General features: G+C 45.5%; 1 protein-coding gene across 1 annotated transcript in view; it reads left to right on the plus strand.

Moving 5' to 3' along the window:
- HSD17B12 (hydroxysteroid 17-beta dehydrogenase 12) overlaps window positions 1-18,766 on the plus strand; it is a 55,341-nt gene extending 36,575 nt beyond the window's left edge. Inside the window, exons 6-11 of the mRNA XM_069965144.1 lie at window positions 243-287; window positions 5,958-5,992; window positions 6,521-6,602; window positions 8,966-9,031; window positions 14,518-14,667; window positions 16,648-18,766. Coding sequence (XP_069821245.1) covers window positions 243-287; window positions 5,958-5,992; window positions 6,521-6,602; window positions 8,966-9,031; window positions 14,518-14,667; window positions 16,648-16,755 — 486 coding nt within the window. The 3' untranslated portion in view covers window positions 16,756-18,766. The remainder of the gene's footprint in view (window positions 1-242; window positions 288-5,957; window positions 5,993-6,520; window positions 6,603-8,965; window positions 9,032-14,517; window positions 14,668-16,647) is intronic.
- The last annotated feature ends 2,098 nt before the right edge of the window (window positions 18,767-20,864 follow it).

Consider the following 20,864-nt stretch of genomic DNA (forward strand, 5'->3'; position numbering starts at 1 on the left):
ATGACACAGGGGTGGGAGAGGACCGCACTGAGCGCAACATCTCTCGGCCCCTCCTCCTGATCAGCCGCGGTCTGAACACTCGGATTTGCACCGATCAAGACCTGTGACGTCAAAAGTTTTTTCTTTGTCACAGTGCCTCTTTAATTAAAATTAAAAAAAAATAAAAAAAAGTTTTTATTCTCTACATGGAGTTTTTTTTTTTTTTTTTTTTTTTCCATTGTGTTTGTTTGTTGTTTCCGCAGACTCTGGACAAGCTGATCTCCATTAACATCACCTCTGTCTGTAAGGTAAGAAATGATCCTTGATCTACTTATCTTCTCAATTTTTATGTAGCTTTAAGAAAAAGAACGTTCAAAGCACCAGGGATCCATAGTACAGGCTTCCTTTATTTAAAGTGGAAAAAAATTGGACAACATTTTGGCCATACAGTATGTGCTCTTCATCAAGCAGAATCTTGCCCTAGTCAAGGCCGGATGTGGCCCTTTTTTCCAGTTTGGTCAACCTCATGGACTCCTTATGATGAGCAGAATGTGACCTCCATGTATATGGCTGCACTTGGCTCCCATCACAATTTTCTATCACAGGACATCCCTCCCAAGGAAGCTGTGTGACTACCTACATGGCCAATATGTCATCCAGCTGGCCCAGGCCCATCTGCTATATCACTGCATAACATGGCCACCAATATGTAATCCAACTGGGCCAGGCCCATCTGCTATATCACTGCATGACATGGCCACCAATATGTCATCCCAGGGACATTTCTAGGTGACAGAGGGGGATTGATGTTGGGTAAGGGGGGTCTGGAAGGGGACAAGGGGATGGAGAAAGACATTGGAATCTGAAGAGGACAGGGGTCTGGAGGGGAAATCGTGGGGTCTGTATGGGGACAAAGGAGCTTGGGGGGACAGGAATCTGAGGGGGGAACAGAGGGGGTCTGGGGAGTGGACAGTGGCAGAGGGGGACAAGGGGATGGAGGAGGACGTTGGAGTCTAGAGAAGACAGAGGGGTGTGCCGGTGGCCTTTTCCTCCCTACCTATCAGAACCCCTGCATGCTCTGCTCTGCTGGGCACGCATGTCTATGGGAGGATCTGAGCGTTAGTTCCTGAAGGTTTATGGTCACCTTTAGCCTCTGGGTAACATATCTCCTAGTTTGACTAAAGAAGAGAACCCTTCCCATAGCCCTTCCTGTATACGTGGAGTTTGCATATTAAAAAGGGGGGGATGCCCCGGAGGCGGCAGGGACCACTCCAGGCTTTATATATATATAACAGACTATGGACGGAGGAGGGGGGTGATACTTGTGGGGATCCCCCGAAGGCACCAGGGTCTGCACCATGCTTCAAATATATCAGACTATGGGCGAGGTGATATTTGTGGGGATCCCCCAGAGGCATTGGGGTCAGAACCAGGCTTTATATACATCAGACTCTATGATAGTTGTGGAGATCCCCCGGAGGCGGCAGTGTTTGCACAAGGCTTTATATACATCAGACTCTATGATAGTTGTGGGGATCCCCCGTAGGCGTCGGGGGCCGCACCAGGCTTTATATACACTCACCGGCCACTTTGTTAGGTACACCTGTCCAACTGCACGTTACCACTTAATTTCTAATCAGCCAATCACATTGCGGCAACTCAGTGCATTTAGACATGTAGACATGGTCAAGACAATCTCCTGCAGTTCAAACCGAGCATCAGTATGAGGAAGAAAGATGATTTGAGTGCCTTTGAACGAGGCATGGTTGTTGGAGCCAGAGGGGCTGGTCTGAGTATTTCAGAAACTGCTGATCTACTGGGATTTTCACGCACAACCATCTCTAGGGTTTACAGAGAATCTCTGAACGCACAGTACCTCCAACTTTGAGGCAGATGGGCTACAGCAGCAGAAGACCACCCGTTACTAGCATGGTGTACCTAATAAAGTGGCCGGTGAGTGTATATCAGACTCTATGATAGTTATGGGGATCCCCCGGAGGCGTCGGGGTCCACACCAGGCTTTATATATATATCAGACTATGGGCGGGGTGATATTTGTGGGGATCCCCCAGAGGTGTTGGGGTCCGCACCAGGCTTTATACACATCAGACTCTATGATAGTTGTGGGGATCCCCCGGAGGCGTCGGGGTCCGCACCAGGCTTTATATATATCAGACTTTATGATAGTTGTGGGGATCCCCCAGAGGTGTTGGGGTCCGCACAAGGCTTTATATACATCAGACTCTGATAGTTGTGGGGATCCCCCGGAGGCATTGGGGTCCGCACCAGGCTTTATATATATCAGACTCTGATATTTCTGGGGATCCCCCAGAGGCATTGGGGTCCGCACCAGGCTTTATATATATCAGACTTTATGATAGTTGTGGGGATCCCCCAGAGGTGTTGGGGTCCGCACCAGGCTTTATATACATCAGACTCTGATAGTTGTGGGGATCCCCCGGAGGCATTGGGGTCCGCACCAGGCTTTATATATATCAGACTCTGATATTTCTGGGGATCCCCCAGAGGCATTGGGGTCCACACCAGGCTTTATATAAATCAGACTTTATGATAGTTGTGGGGATCCCCTGGAGGCATTGGGGTCCGCACCAGGCTTTATATATATCAGACTCTGATATTTGTGGGGATTCCCCGGAGGCGTCGGGGTGCGCACCAGGCTTTATATACATCAGACTTTATGATAGTTGTGGGGATCCCCCGGAGGCGTCGGGGTCCGCACCAGGCTTTATATACATCAGACTCTATGATAGTTGTGGGGATCCCCCGGAGGCATTGGGGTCCGCACCAGGCTTTATATACATCAGACTCTATGATAGTTGTGGGGATCCCCCAGAGGCGTCGGGGTCCGCACCAGGCTTTATATACATCAGACTCTATGATAGTTGTGGGGATTCCCCGGAGGCGTCGGGGTCCGCACCAGGCTTTATATACATCAGACTCTATGATAGTTGTGGGGATCCCCCGGAGGCATTGGGGTCCGCACCAGGCTTTATACACATCAGACTCTATGATAGTTGTGGGGATCCCCCAGAGGCGTCGGGGTCCGCACCAGGCTTTATATACATCAGACTCTATGATAGTTGTGGGGATTCCCCGGAGGCGTCGGGGTCCGCACCAGGCTTTATATACATCAGACTCTATGATAGTTGTGGGGATCCCCCGGAGGCATTGGGGTCCGCACCAGACTTTATATATATCAGACTCTATGATAGTTGTGGGGATTCCCCGGAGGCGTCGGGGTCCGCACCAGACTTTATATAAATCAGACTCTTATGATAGTTGTGGGGATCCCCCGGAGGCATTGGGGTCCGCACCAGACTTTATATATATCAGACTCTATAATAGTTGTGGGGATCCCCCGGAGGCGTCGGGGTCCGCACCAGGCTTTATATACATCAGACTCTATGATAGTTGTGGGGATCCCCCGGAGGCGTCGGGGTCCGCACCAGACTTTATATATATCAGACTCTATGATAGTTGTGGGGATCCCCCGGAGGCGTCGGGGTCCGCACCAGGCTTTATATACATCAGACTTTATGATAGTTGTGGGGATCCCCTGGAGGCATTGGGGTCCGCACCAGGCTTTATATATATCAGACTCTGATATTTCTGGGGATCCCCCAGAGGCATTGGGGTCCGCACCAGGCTTTATATATATCAGACTTTATGATAGTTGTGGGGATCCCCCGGAGGCGTCGGGGTCCGCACCAGGCTTTATATACATCAGACTCTATGATAGTTGTTGGGATCCCCCGGAGGCATTGGGGTCCGCACCAGACTTTATATATATCAGACTCTATGATATTTGTGGGGATCCCCCGGAGGCGTCGGGGTCCGCACCAGACTTTATATAAATCAGACTCTTATGATAGTTGTGGGGATCCCCCGGAGGCATTGGGGTCCGCACCAGACTTTATATATATCAGACTCTATAATAGTTGTGGGGATCCCCCGGAGGCGTCGGGGTCCGCACCAGGCTTTATATACATCAGACTCTATGATAGTTGTGGGGATCCCCCGGAGGCGTCGGGGTCCGCACCAGACTTTATATATATCAGACTCTATGATAGTTGTGGGGATCCCCCGGAGGCGTCGGGGTCCGCACCAGGCTTTATATACATCAGACTCTATGATAGTTGTGGGGATCCCGGCTGCGTTTTGCCATATGGAGCCGGATTGTCGCCAATCTTCCGGGTAGTAACAGACTGGAGGTTTTGCTGATCTCAGGCGCCAATCTGCCGCCTCCTTCGCCTTCCTTCTCGGGACCATCTGCTCCCGTCCCGTGTTTTGCCATCACATCGTCTTCCAGTCCAAACTGTTGGGAATTTTGTAAGAAAACAATTTTTAATTTATTGATTTTTTTTACTCCTCTTGTTTTTGTGCTTTTGGTTGTTGGGGCGCGGCGCGGTGCAGCCGCTCTCCTAATCCCCGCACTCCCTATTACTGGAGGAAGACATCCTTGTTAGTTGGTGTTGTTCAGGGGAATGTCTGAAACAGACGCCTACGCAGCGAGCACTCACCCACACAGCTTCCGCCCACACAGTGCATCTCGCCCACTTCCCTCCCATCGTCTCCACGTCTGGCTCCAGCACCGATCCCAGCCAGCAGCTCACTCTTTATTTTTTAAGGGAGAAAAAAAAAAAACCCTAATTTTTATTTATTTATTTATTTTTTCTGTATTTTTTTTTTTTGTTTTTTTTTGCTATACCTTTTTACGCTTCTTTGCATGCAGGGAAGGCAATACTCTGCGTCCGCTGTATTTTATACTGTGAATTGCAGCAGCGTGTTTTGTTTTTTTCCCCTCCCTTTCCTTGATGATGTTGCGGCGTGGAGATGTGCGAGCTTTAGCTGCCGTCTCATTGACATCATTAGGATTACCCGTTGTTAGTCCAGGGACCTGCAGCCAATAGGCAAAGTGCGAATCTTAAGCCTCTATAGGTTTCACGTCCATTGTTTTTCTATGTGCGATAAGTGCAAAATAAGGAAATGTATCTGCAAGACGACGTACTGGAATATTACCAATAGATGGGGGTGGGCTTCATACATATGTAACATAATAACACATAGGAGCATTCAGTAATCTGTGTACATACATAACATTACTGATCCTGTACTGATCCTGAGTTACATCCTGTATTATACTGTACTCACTATTCTGCTGGTGAGGTCACTGTGTACATTCATTACATTACTGATCCTGTATTATACTCCAGAGCTGCACTCACTATTCTGCTGGTGGGGTCACTGTGTACATACATTACATTACTGATCCTAATTTTATATCCTGTATTATACTCCAGAACTGCACTCACTATTCTGCTGGTGGGGTCACTGTGTATATACATTACATTACTGATCCTGAGTTACATCCTGTATTATACTCCAGAGCTGCACTCACTATTCTGCTGGTGAGGTCACTGTGTACATACATTACATTACTGATCCTGAGTTACATCCTGTATTATACCCCAGAGCTGCACTCACTATTCTGCGTTTTGCCATATGGAGCCGGATTGTCGCCAATCTTCCGGGTAGTAACAGACTGGAGGTTTTGCTGATCTCAGGCGCCAATCTGCCGCCTCCTTCGCCTTCCTTCTCGGGACCATCTGCTCCCGTCCCGTGTTTTGCCATCACATCGTCTTCCAATTACTGATCCTGAGTTACATCCTGTATTATACCCCAGAGCTGCACTCACTATTCTGCTGGTGAGGTCACTGTGTACATACATTACATTATTGATCCTGAGTTACATGCTGTATTATACTCCAGAGCTGCACTCACTATTCTGCTGGTGGGGTCACTGTGTACATACATTACTGTTCCTGAGTTTTATCCTGTATTATCCTCCAGAGCTGCACTCCTAATTCTGCAGTGCTTATTCTTTGTCTCCTTGTCTCTTTCCCCCTGCATGGCGCGGTCCCCCTGGTGTGTCCTCTCCTGGCGGTCGTCCTCTGTAGATGACACGGCTGGTGTTGCCCGGGATGCTGGAGAGGTGAGTCAGCCCCCGGCTCAGACTGGCAGATAAACACTACTACCCAGACCTCATTATTATTTATAGGGGAGAATCCTTTTTCTTTGAAAAATTCATTGTGGTGACTAATGCGTTGGGCCTCCATGTTGGTGAGGACGGATCGGAGGTGACTCATGAGGACGGAGGGTGAGTCACCGGCATCGTGGAATCCTTCAGCTCTCCTCAACGCTCTTGTGGTGGTTTTCTTTTTAGAACAGAATTAAAAAAAAAAAAAAAAAAAAGAGAGAGAGAGTGAGGTCTGAGTCATCAATACAATCTGAACAGCTTTCTATTCTTAGGGGGAATTACAGCGGAGGGGCGTGGGTGGATCCTCCGGGATTACCTGCTTCCCGGCTGCAGCCATGGTAGACATGGCAGCATGTAAACAAAGCAGCAGTGCTACCTGGGGAGCGCCCCCAATCTGTAAGAGCCTGAAGGGCGCGACCTGCTCCCATTGAGGTTCCCCTGAGTTGAGATTTACATTACAGACTCAACACTTGTTTGTTTCAGGTCCAAGGGCGTAATCCTGAACATCTCCTCCGCTAGCGGCATGTACCCCGTCCCGCTGCTCACTGTGTATTCTGCCACTAAGGTATGTGTTAGGAAAAATAAACTTAAAGGGGGTTTCCAGGTCGAGAAAAACATGGTCCCTCCTGGTTTTGCAGGTCTGTTCTATTACAATGAATGGAGTTGAATTGTAATACCACACATGACCTGAGGGCAGGGGTGGCGCTGGTGGACCTGATGCTGGATAACCCTTTTTATTCTCTATCATATAGTTACAAAGTAAGGCCTTTTGGAATGGTGTGAAAGAAAGATTTTCACCAGAGTACCCCTTTAGCTCATTTCCTTAGCACTGTGGATGTTTACTCATGTACCCCATAAGAGAAATGAATGGTCCAACTGTGTTTGTGTTATTAGTTTAGTTACACTGTGTTTGTTTAGAATTTTGGACATATTTATCAGATTGGATTATCCCTTTAATGCACAAACAGACAATATATTATTCGGGTAGATGGCCAAAAAATTCATTTCCTTTTTCTCCCTGCACTGTGGATGGTTACCCATTGAGGTCAATAAAAGACATGGAAGATACAGCTGACTACATCTATAATCAGAACTATCAGGGCACATTCCAAAGGGTTTACATTTCTTCTTTGACAAGTTTCAAGGGACACACCTAAGGATCTGACTGCGGCCACCAACAGGATCAAGTATAGAGAACACACCTCCCCTCCACTAATCACAGGTCATCAGGTCCAGGTGATCACTTGTCGAAGAATTTCAGTAAAAAAATGTATTCCATAAAACCAATGATTAAGGCCCCTGAACACGTCAGGAAAATCTATCTATCTAATATATTTCCTGACCCATAGGGTTCTATTGAGCATGGACACCCTTCAGGATTTGTCCTGAATGGTGTCCCTTCCCAGAGAATAGACAGAAATTATAGGACATGTCCTATAATTGTCTGGAATTCCAACATGTATGCCCTATAGAACACTATGGGGGCATTTGGAATTCCAGAAAGCCTGGGCCAGGCCAGCCCCTCAGCGGTACTTGCCTAATCAGTAGCGCATACAGTTAAAGGGGTATTCCACTCAAACATAACTTTTAATATGTTGCAGTTCTCAGCTGCTGCTTTCTGCTGAAGACACAAAAATCTGTGTGTGATCTTTTCTCTCTGTCTCCCCCTCCTCCCCCTCCCTTCTGAGACAGCTGATGTAAACAAGTCCTTGTCATGCTGTATCTGCAACATTGTAGCTTCCATGTAATGCTGGAAAGGTTATTCTGAGGTCAAGTTGCTGATGAACTCACTGAGATTAAGGGTCCTATTCCACGGGCCGACCAGGGCCCGATCAACCATGTAAACGAGCGACGATCTGCTAGATCGGCGCTCATTTACTGGGCCTATTCCACGGCCCGACAATCGTTTAGCGACGGCTGCAGGGACATCATTACCGATGTCCTTGCAGCCCTTGTTTCATACTTTACCTCACCATGCTGCAGGTCTTCTCCTTCTTCCAGTCCCGCGCGCAGCAGCTTCGGAACGGCCTGGCTGAGCAGTCTGTCAGCTCAGACAGGCCACTGCGAAGCTGCTGCTGCGCGCTGGACCGGGAGAAGGAGAAGACCTGCATCCTGGACAGGTAAAGTATGATGTTTTTAAATCGTCAGTTGCCCGCCGCGCACCGCTATTCCACGTAGCGATGCTTGGGTAGCGACCGATGATTTTAGGTTGGAACCTAAATGAATGATCGGCCGATGACACGATCATCGACTGATCGTTCTCTCTATTCCACGGAGCAATAGTCAGCCGAGTCGGACGATTATCGCTCCGTGGAATAGGCCCCAAACTCTCCCAGCATAACAAAGAAGCTGCAATGTTGCAGATAAAGCCAGTCAGGGACTTGTTTACCTCATCCATCTCAGAAGGGAGGGGGAGACACCGAGAAAAGCTCACACACAGATTTTTGCGTCTTCAGCAGAAAGTAGCAGCTGAGAACTGGGGGAAGGAGACTGAATAGATAATAACAAGTATAGAAAGAATTGTTAGTTTCACCATGGGCAGCAACATATCAATAGTTATGTTTGAGTAGAATAACCCTTTAAATGCAGCACTCAATGGCTCCTGGCCCTGTCAATCACTCTTCTGGCGTTACGCCTCTCTCTCCATGTTCCAGCTCCCTGAGGATCTTATCATTGGGGGATCCCATTCATTTAACCCTAGATGTTGGGAGTCCCCCTTATAAATAGGGCCGACCCTGACAAATTCCCAGCTGTTGGCCTCTATTCTGGTTCGTACACCTAGATGTGTTAACCCCTTAAGGGATTTATCCCCCTTTTAAAATGTAACTCGTCTCCGCCTTCCTGGGACTTGTTGTCCGCCTTGCTAACCCGTCATTACAGAAGAGATTGCAGCCATCTCTGAATGTATTTCTCTCTCTCTCCTTTCAGGCTTTTGTGGATTTCTTCTCGCGGGGTCTGCACGCAGAATACAAGAGTAAGGGCGTCACTGTGCAGGTGAGTGAAGTGCGTCGCTGCCGAGGATCCTTGTTATTGTGTGGTCTCCATGGCAACAGCGGATGTCTTGGCAACAAGGAGATCACGTTCTGAAGCACAGGAGCGTGTGTGTGACGTCCCGGCTGCCGAGGCTTCTCATTGGTGTATATGCTATTTTTTATTTTATTTTTTTATTAAAAAATAAAATTGGTAAATTTAAGGGGGAATACAATGGTCGCAGTTTTTTTTTTTTCTTTCTTTTTTTTTTTAGGGCGCATTCACACGTACAGGATGTGCAGCAGATTTGATGGTGCAGATTTGATGCTGTGTTCAGTTATTAAGATCAAATCTGCTGCGGATCTGCAGCAGAAAATCCACTGCGATACGGTGTGTGTGTGTGTGAAGCTACCCTCCTAGATCAGTGTGGCCCCCCAGCCATTGCAAAACTACAATTCCCATCATGCCCTGACAGCCTTCGGTTGTCAGGGCATGATGGGAGTTGTAGTTTTGCAGTAATTGGAGCGCGTCAGGTTGGCAAAGGAATTCCCTTATATACCCTTATACTACTTCTCTGGCTTCTATAAAAATATAAAATAATGCAATAATAACCAAGCGGACTGATAGGTCATCTAACCTATCCGCCTGTAACCTCTACATAGAGAAGATCTGTATACGGAGGTCACAGGCTTTGTACATAGGGGTAACTTATCATTGTGCAAGAGCCACAGCCTTAGGCTTTGCTGACATCTAGTGGTCACAGCATATAACTGCAGCCATAAGGAGTTTTATAGCAGTGCTTCTCAATTCCAGCCTTTTGGCCACCATCAGGTCATGTTTTAAGGATATCCCATACAAAGAACACCTAATGCACTGAATATAATTATATCACCTGTGAAATACAGTGGTACCTTGGTTTAAGAGTAACTTGGATTGAGAGCATTTTGCAAGAAGATCTCACAGTTTTTCAAAATTGTAACTTTCTTTAAGAGCGTTGCTTTTGTTCAAGCGCTTCCTGTACTGGATGAAAGGGAGAGAGGGGGAGGGGCATGGTCTGCATAGCGGGGTCTACAGCACTGTACTGGGGCTTGCATCAGGGGACAGGACTGTGGAGGTAATATCTTCATAGCTGTAACCCCTTTCTCCCTGGACGGAGAGCGCTGCATTTATGTGCCCACATCTGTCCTGCTCATTCCTTCGTGCCCTTGTGTTTCCCATCCTCTCTGGTGCTGCTATAATGTGCCTGCACTCAGTGGCGGATTAAATGTACCCTAATACCGCCGCTGCTACTGAATAACATCCATTGTACACAGATCACAGGTTCTGTACACCATATACATTACAGTACAGTTACATCAGGTGACTCACAGGGGACGTCTTCTCTGATCGGAGTTCTTTCCTTTTCATCTTCGTCTTCATCTGCCCTGGGCCATCATGAGAACTTCTCCGAGTCATGAATCCACAGAATCTGCCAGACAGACATATTAGGCTCCTCACTCTGTCACCATCCTCATCTCTCTACAAACTGCACATCTGTATTGGCCCCTTTACACCCTCGTTTAGTAGGTAGGCTGACTCTATGTGATGCCCCTTTTAGTTTATGCGCATCCCTCTATGTAGCCCTCTTATAGATGGCCCCCTCTCCCCCTATGTTGTCCCCCACTTATAGATGGCCCCCTCTCTCTCCCGCCCTCCCTTATAGATGGCCCCTTCTCCCCCCCTCTCTTATAGATGGCCCCTTCTCCCCCCCCCCCTCTTATAGGTGGCCCCTTCTCCCCCCCCCCCCCTCTCTTGTAGATGGCCCCTTCTCCCCCCCCTTATACAAAGCAGATTAAAAAAAAAAAACACCTAACAACCCGCTCCCCCACCGATCCTCTTTTCTTCTCCTCCAGCCTCCGTCTGATATGTGGCTGCCGGGGGTGTCCCGTGCTATCTTCGGCAGTGAGCGCATCAGGGACTTCTGGCACAGGGACACTCTGTAGCAGAAGTTACGGCCACAGGGAGCTCTATGATGCGCGCGATAGCATGGGACACCCCTGGCAGCCGCACATCAGACGCTGTACTGCTATACTGTACAGTAACTTATATATCACATATCCAGCTGCTGTGTTATCAGGGTTATACAGTTACTATACATTATATACCACATGCTGCTATACTGTACAGTAACTTATATATCACATATCCAGCTGCTGTGTTATCAGGGTTATACAGTTACTATACATTATATACCACATGCTGCTATACTGTACAGTAACTTATATATCACATATCCAGCTGCTGTTTTATCAGGGTTATACAGTTACTATACATTATACACCACATGCTGATTGCTATACTGTACAGTAACTTATATATCACTTATCCAGCTGCTGTGTTATCAGGGTTATACAGTTACTATACATTATACACCACATGCTGCTATACTATACAGTAACTTATATATCACATATCCAGCTGCTGTGTTATCAGGGTTATACAGTTACTATACATTATACACCACATGCTGATTGCTATACTGTACAGTAACTTGTATATCACTTATCCAGCTGCTGCTGTGTTATCAGGGTTATACAGTTACTATACATTATATTCCACATGCTGCTATACTGTACAGTAACTTATATATCACATATCCAGCTGCTGTGTTATCAGGGTTATACAGTTACTATACATTATATACCACATGCTGCTGTACTGTACAGTAACTTATATATCACATATCCAGCTGCTGCTGTGTTATCATGGTTATACAGTTACTATACATTATATACCACATGCTGCTATACTGTACAGTAACTTATATATCACATATCCAGCTGCTGTTTTATCAGGGTTATACAGTTACTATACATTATACACCACATGCTGATTGCTATACTGTACAGTAACTTATATATCACTTATCCAGCTGCTGTGTTATCAGGGTTATACAGTTACTATACATTATACACCACATGCTGCTATACTGTACAGTAACTTATATATCACATATCCAGCTGCTGTGTTATCAGGGTTATACAGTTACTATACATTATATACCACATGCTGCTATACTGTACAGTAACTTATATATCACATATCCAGCTGCTGTGTTATCAGGGTTATACAGTTACTATACATTATACACCACATGCTGCTATACTGTACAGTAACTTATATATCACATATCCAGCTGCTGTGTTATCAGGGTTATACAGTTACTATACTTTATACACCACATGCTGATTGCTATACTGTACAATAACTTATATATCACATATCCAGCTGCTGTGTTATCAGGGTTATACAGTTACTATACATTATATACCACATGCTGCTATACTGTACAGTAACTTATATATCACATATCCAGCTGCTGTGTTATCAGGGTTATACAGTTACTATACATTATATACCACATGCTTCTATACTGTACAGTAACTTATATATCACATATCCAGCTGCTGTGTTATCAGGGTTATACAGTTACTATACATTATACACCACATGCTGATTGCTATACTGTACAGTAACTTATATATCACATATCCAGCTGCTGTGTTATCAGGATTATACAGTTACTATACATTATATACCACATGCTGCTATACTGTACAGTAACTTATATATCACATATCCAGCTGCTGTGTTATCAGGGTTATACAGTTACTATACATTATACACCACATGCTGATTGCTATACTGTACAGTAACTTGCATATCACTTATCCAGCTGCTGCTGTGTTATCAGGGTTATACAGTTACTATACATTATATACCACATGCTGATTACTATACTGTACAGTAACTTATATATCACATATCCAGCTGCTGTGTTATCAGGGTTATACAGTTACTATACATTATATACCACATGCTGCTATACTGTACAGTAACTTATATATCACATATCCAGCTGCTGTGTTATCAGGGTTATACAGTTACTATACATTATACACCACATGCTGATTGCTATACTGTACAGTAACTTGCATATCACTTATCCAGCTGCTGCTGTGTTATCAGGGTTATACAGTTACTATACATTATATACCACATGCTGATTACTATACTGTACAGTAACTTATATATCACATATCCAGCTGCTGTGTTATCAGGGTTATACAGTTACTATATATTATACACCACATGCTGATTGCTATACTGTACAGTAACATATATCACATATCCAGCTGCTGCTGTGTTATCAGGGTTATACAGTTACTATACATTATATACCACATGCTGCTATACTGTACAATAACTTATATATCACATATCCAGCTGCTGTGTTATCAGGGTTATACAGTTACTATACATTATACACCACATGCTGATTGCTATACTGTACAGTAACTTATATATCACTTATCCAGCTGCTGTGTTATCAGGGTTATACAGTTACTATACATTATACACCACATGCTGCTATACTGTACAGTAACTTATATATCACATATCCAGCTGCTGTGTTATCAGGGTTATACAGTTACTATACATTATACACCACATGCTGCTATACAGTACAGTAACTTATATATCACATATCCAGCTGCTGCTGTGTTATCATGGTTATACAGTTACTATATTATACACCACATGCTGATTGCTATACTGTACAGTAACTTTTATTATTTTATTTATTATTATTTTATTTCAATGATTTCTTATGGTAAAATTTACTTTGCTTTAAGAGTAATTTGACTTATAAAAAAAAAAAGAGTAATTTGAATTAAGAGCACAGACCCGGAACAAGTTATGCTCGTAATCCAAGGCACCACTGTACTAAGGAACACCTCAAAACATATGCTGTTGGTGGTGGCCATAAGGGCTGGAATTGAGAAGCACTGTTCTATAGGATTGGCTTAAAACTAGTTATAATACATTCTAAGTGCAGAAAGAAAGCAAAAAAGGCAGCAATCACATGGGGTAGGAGAGGAGCAGAGCCCTATGTGTTTACCATATAATGGGTAAGATACCTCAGTGATTTTCTATTAGGCTGGGTTCACACTGCCCTTTTTGTGCATCAGTTTTGATCCTTTTTTCAATTGACATCCATTATTAAAAAAACCCCAAAAAAACGCATTCAGCCACATTTTTGTGTACGCTTAAAAAAATAAAAATAAAATATATATATATATATATATATATATATATATATATATATATATATATATATATATATATATATATATTTTGATCCCTTTTTTTGTATAATGGAAGTCAATGGAAAAATTAATGCACCATAATCGTCCCATGTTATAGGGCCCTAAGGTGTTGAATAGGTGCGTGTTATACAGCTGCGTTTTCCAGCTGTTGCAAAACCACAACGCTGATCATGATGGGAGTTGTAGTTTTGCAACAGCTGAAGGCAGTCGGGATATTTTGGGAGTTCTAGTTTTGCAAAATCCTGAGAGCCACAGGTTGGGGAACATTGCTTTATAGTTAAGTGAATAAGTCAAAGAGGTAGGTGGCATGTGCACTTACACCCCCTTTGACTTCCTTCTGTATATTACTTTTCTCTGCAGAGCGTCCTCCCATTCTATGTGGCCACAAAGTTGAGCAAAATCCGCAAACCAACTTGGGACAAGCCCAGCCCGGAAGCCTACGTGAGATCAGCGCTGAATACTGTCGGCCTACAGTCCCAGACTAATGGCTACATGGCCCACGCTATCATGGTAAGACATTACTGTACATAATACCACTGGTTAAAGGGGTTCTCCAGCCCTAAAAAAACATGGCCGCTTTCCTCCAGAGTCGGCACCACCCTGGTCTCCAGTTTGGTTGCAGGTTTTGCTACTCTGTTCCATTGCAGTGAATGGAGCTTAAAGGGGTTATCCAGCGCTACAAAAACATGGCCACTTTCCCCCTACTGTTGTCTCCAGATTGGGTGGGGTTTTGAAACTCCGTTACATTGAAGTAAATGGAGCTTTATTGCAAACCACACCTGAATTGGAGACAACAGTAGGGGGAAAAGTGGCCATGTTTTTGTAGCCCTTTAATTTCTGTTGGGCTTAGGCCTTTTTTAGGAGGCTGTATTGTGCAAGTCTCGTTAATGACAATGGGAGTTTCTTGTCGCATAACTGGCCGAATTTGTCTCCTTTCGGCTGCCTGACCACCTTTTGATGGCCGGGTGGGCCAAGGAGCACTTGATCTGAAGGTAGCTGCAGGTCCTGGTGTCTAGGGATACACTTTAATATCATGTAGTAGATTATAATGACTGTTTGGTTTGTTCACACATGGCAGAATTTTGTGCAGCTGAGAACTTCAGACCCTGTCATTGTAGAGATTAGCGCCATGCACATCTTTTTATATACAGACAGAGCTGTGAAAACTTCACGTCTGTTAGCAAAGTATCTACATTGAAATACATGAGAGCAGCCACACCGCAGGTCAGCAGTCTACATGATGGTAGCCACATGTCAGGTCAGCAGTCTACATGATGGTAGCCACATGTCAGGTCAGCAGTCTACATGATGGTAGCCACATGTCAGGTCAGCAGTCTACATGATGATAGCCACATGTCAGGTCAGCAGTCTACATGATGGTAGCCACATGTCAGGTCAGCAGTCTACATGATGGTAGCCACATGTCAGGTAAGCAGTCTACATGATGGCAGCCACACGTCTCAACAATAATGTACAACATGGTAGCCACATGTCAGGTCAGCAGTCTACATGATGGCAGCCACACGTCTCAACAATAATGTACAACATGGTAGCCACATGTCAGGTCAGCAGTGTACATGATGGCAGTCATGCGTCAGCAGTCTACACGATGGCAGCCACGTGTCAGGTCAGCAGCCTACATGATGGCAGCCACGTGTCAGGTCAGCAGCCTACATGATGGCAGCCACGTGTCAGGTCAGCAGTCTACATGATGGCAGCCACGTGTTAGGTCAGCAGTCTACACGATGGCAGCCGCACGTCTCAATAATCATGTACAACATGGCGGCCACGTGTCAGGTCAGCAGTGTACATAGTGGCAGCCACACATCAGGTCAGCAATCTACATGATGGCAGCCACACGTCCGGTCAGCAATCTACGTGATTGCAGCCACACGTCAGGTCAACAGTGTACATGATGGCGGCCACAAGTCAGGTCAGCAGTCTACATGATGGCAGCCACACATCTCGAAAATAATGTACAACATGGCAGCCACGTGTCAGGTCAGCAATCTACATGATGGCAGGGACACGTTAAGTCAGCAGGCTACATGATAGCAGCCATGCGTCAGCAGTGTACATGATGGCAGCCACACGTCAGGTCAGCAGCCTACATGATGGCAGCTAAACGTCAGGTCAGCAGCCTACATGATGGCAGCCACACATCAGGTCAGCAGCCTACATGGTCACAGACACACATCAGGTCAGCAGTGTGCATAATGGCAGCCACACGTCAGGTCAGCAGTGTACATGATGGCAGCCACACGTCAGGTCAGCAGTCTATACCATGACAGCCACATGTGGGACCAGCAATCTACACTATTGTGCTCAAACATCAGGGTCCGCACTCTCCATTATGGCGCCATCATTCAGCTGCCGTTCTTCTGACCGCATGACGGCAATGGTCCCACTCAGCTTGTAATTTGTGCCCCCTTTTTGCACATGTGCCCCCGTTGTGCGCAGTCCTCTGATTCCGCTGTTTCTCTCGTACAGGGCTGGGTCACCACATCGCTGCTTCCTTCCTGCATCTCTATGAAGCTCGCCATGAATGTGAACAAAGGGCTCCGCGCCCGTTTCCTGAAGAGAGCCAAGAAGAACTAGAGAGCCGCTCTTCTCCCATCATCACTTCTACCAAAGCGATGAGAACCTTCAGGTCTTTACTGTGAATGTAACCTGAAGACCCAGTGATCGGACCCGTATACTAACTCCCGCTGCAGTGTTTTTACCCCCCCTCTTTTATACTGCTTTCCTCACTATAGACTGTTAATACTCTGGGGGGCTCTGCACACAATAATAATGCAAAATCATGCTCCTCTCTACCTGGGATGTCAGGTCCATGCACCTAGGTCTCCACCTAGGCCACCCCAGTACTTCCAGCTTTACTGTATGCCTGGGACTCAGGGCCTTTCTATGAGTACTGTGGGATGTATTCCTGTGCTTCCTATGCTTTTTCTCTTCCTTCCTATATGGATTGGCTGCATCGTGATCACCGGGGGGGTCCGCACCCTCATAGCTTATGCACTACAGAAGCTCCTGCGTCGGGGGTACGGAACCTTGGCCCTCCAGCTGTTGCAAAACTACAACTCCCATCATGCCTGGACAGCCAAAGCTAAGGCATGATGAAAGTTGTAGTTTTGCAATGTCCTATGTAATCATCTACACAATGCAGAACTCCTGTATTATCTCTACATAGGGTTCTGTCCAGTGATATCTTGGTAAACTAGACCATGTAGACTATATAGGTGTCATAGGTTTCCCATCACCTTCTGCAACAGCTTTAACCCATGTACACTAGTGTAATACAAACACCTTATTACATCCCGGACCAATTGTAGGTCAGGTGACCTAACCTAACCGCATCATAGAGATCAATCACATATAGGGATCCAGGATGCTATCTCAGAGATGGGAAACCTGCGGCCCTCCAGCTGTTGCAAAACTACAATCCCTATCATGCCTGGACAGCCAAAGCTTTAGCATGATGGTAATTGTAGTTCTGCAACAGCTGGAGGGCCGAAGGTTCCCCATCCCTGTCTGATGCTTGTCTATAGCTCCTGCCTGATCTCTCATACTCTGTGCTCACTGTCTTTTCCCCTTTTCTTATGTGAAGTGGTGACCATCTGTCAGTATTATTCTCCGTTAAAAGGGTTATCCAACGAAGATCTTTTTCTTTCAAATTAACTGGTTTCAGAAAGTTATATAGATTTGTAGTTTACTTCTATATCAGCTGCTGTATGTCCTGCAGGAAGTGGTGTATTCTTTCAGTCTGACACAGTGCATGTCCATGTCAGGAACTGTCCAGAACAGTAGAGGTTTTCAATGAGAATTAAAGGGGTTATCCAGCGCTAAAAAAACATGGCCACTTTCCCCCTACTGTTGTCTCCAGTTCAGGTGCAGTTTGCAATTAAGCTCCATTTACTTCAATGGAACTGAGTTTCAAAACCCCACCCAAACTGGAGACAACAGTAGGGGGAAAGTGGCCATGTTTTTGTAGAGCTGGATAACCCCTTTAAGGATTTGCTGCTGCTCTGGACAGTTCCTGACATGTACAGATGTGGCAGCAGAGAGCACTGTGTAAGACTTGGGAATAATACACCACTTCCTACAGGACATACAGCAGCTGATAAGTACTGGAAGACTGGAGATTTTTTTTTTAATAGAAATAAATTACAAATCTGTCACTTTCTGGCACCAGATGATTTGAAAGATTTTTTGCTTTAATAGTTGAGGTCTGTGCTTAGTAGCTGCCGGCTTGGTATCTAGTAGGTGCAAGAGTGATAACACAACATTACCCATCCGTATCTTGTTCATATATAAGAGCTATCACTATGGCACCACTACCGTCGTCTATTGCTGACCTTAGGTGGCCCCTACACTAGGGCCGTGACTATTGTTTGCACTGATAGAAAGGCCAGTCTGCCTAGATCTCAGCTTTCCCCATCTGGATAAGGACATGGGGGCAGAAGGTGATTCTTGTAGTTGTGGTGCGTCTGCATGTTATCCGGGGAGCGCGGCCATTAGATGTCCTATCAAGAATTTGTATCTGATGATGATGATTGTAGAGACTTTGGTGACATTTAGTTTTTATACTAATAAAGGTAATTGGACTCAATAGGTCGTGTGTCGTCTGGCATCTTTTCATCAGCAGCGCCCCCTACTGATCACCACCGCCAACCATGGCAGCAACCATTTAAGTCTATAGCAACACCAGAAAATGTAAGGTGGTCACCAAGGTATATTGGTGATGGAGGAGAGAGCTATAGGGAAGGTAAGGAGTATATGGCTGCCATCTATATAACCTGCTTCCTGTCAGTGACCGGAGGAGATGGTGTGAAGATCATCTGATGGCTCCGGAGAAAGCAGCAGCAATGGCGGGAGGAGGGCGAAGCAAGATCAAAGATCATCGAGACTGGATACAACTGTGACGAACCCTCCGCTGGGAGGTGTATTCAGTCTGCACTGGTTTTCATTCACTTCTTATTCTGTTCATGTTATGGGATGCTGATGTTAAAGGGGTACTCCAGCAAGTACTGATATTTTATTATACCAAGCAAGGATTTCATTTCAGTATCTAACCCCCAATGAAGCTGGCATTAACCCTGTATCCCTGCATTAAAGGGGTTGTCCAGCGAAAATCTTTTTCTTTTAAATCAACTGATATCAGAAAGTTATATAGATTTGTAATTTACTTCTATTTTAAAATCTCAAGTCTTTCCATACTTATCAGCTGCTGTATGTCCTGCAGGAAGTGTTTTATTTTCACTCTGACACAGAGCTCTCTGCTGACATCTCTGGCCGAGACAGGAACTCTTGTCTCTGTTTTCTATGAATCCCCATAGAAAGCCTCCCCTGCTCAGGACAGTTCCTGTCTTGGCCAGAGATGTCAGCAGAGAGCGCTGTGTAAGACTGAAAATAAAACATTTCCTGCAGGACATACAGCAGCTAATAAGTATGGGAAGACTTTTGAATATAAGATTTTTGAATAGAAGTAAATTACAAATCTATATAACTTTCTGACACCAGTTGATTTGAAACAAAAAGATTTTTGCTGGACAACCCCTTTAATGCTTTCACTATACCTGCACCACCAGGGATGTAATGTAAATCCCTCCCCTTCAATCATTAATCACTGGCGTGAGTGCTGCACCCTCTTCAATGTTTAGCGGTGCCGTACCTCCATTGTTATAATTAACATAATATATATAGTTATAACATATTTATTGTAAATCTCAGAGTACCCCTCTACTCCCCCTAGTCAGAGACTTCATACGGCCCACCACCTGTTAGGAGAACTACAATTCCCATCATGCCTGGACAGCAAAAGTCAGAGCTATGGCTGTCCAGGCATGATGGGAGTTGTAGTTTTGCAACAGCTGGAGAGCCGCAGATTTGACATCTGTGCCCTAAACCTTGAGGGAAGTTATAGACCATTATGGCCCCTTTATATCCGCCTGTAGAGTAAAGAGGGCGACCCTAGGTATGGATTCTGGAATACCCAGCATGCCTTTCAGGGCATGATGGAAGTTGTAGTTTTGCCACAGTTGAACAGCCAGAGGTTGGAGAACGCTGCTTAGGAGGACCCTATGACAACTCCTGTGTGTTCACTGCTTAGGAGGACCCTATGACAACTCCTGTGTGTTAGAGGACACTGCTTAGGAGGACCCTATGACAACTCCTGTGTGTTAGAGGACACTGCTTAGGAGGACCCTATGACAACTCCTGAGTGTTAGAGGACACTGCTTAGGAGGACCCTATGACAACTCCTGTGTGTTAGAGGACACTGCTTAGGAGGAACCTATGACAACTCCTGTGTGTTGGGGGACACGGCTTAGGAGGAACCTATGACAACGCCTGTGTGTTAGAGGACACTGCTTAGGAAAGACCCTGTGACAACTCCTGTGTGTTGGGGGATACTGCTTAGGAGGAACCTATGACAACTCCTGTGTGTTAGAGGACACTGCTTAGGAGGACCCTATAACAAGTCCTGTGTGTTGGGGACACTGCTTAGAAGGAACCTATGACAACTCCTGTGTACTGGGGGACACCGCTTAGAAGGACCCTATGACAACTCCTGTGTATTGGGGGACACGGCTTAGGAGAACCCTATAACAACTCCTGTGTGTTGGGGGACACTGCTTAGAAGGACCCTATAGAAAGTCCTGTGTGTTGGGGGACACTGCTTAGGAGGACCCTATGACAACTCCTGTGTG

This window comes from Dendropsophus ebraccatus, chromosome 4 (genome assembly GCF_027789765.1).
Source record: "Dendropsophus ebraccatus isolate aDenEbr1 chromosome 4, aDenEbr1.pat, whole genome shotgun sequence".
Classification (NCBI taxonomy): Eukaryota; Metazoa; Chordata; class Amphibia; order Anura; family Hylidae; genus Dendropsophus; species Dendropsophus ebraccatus.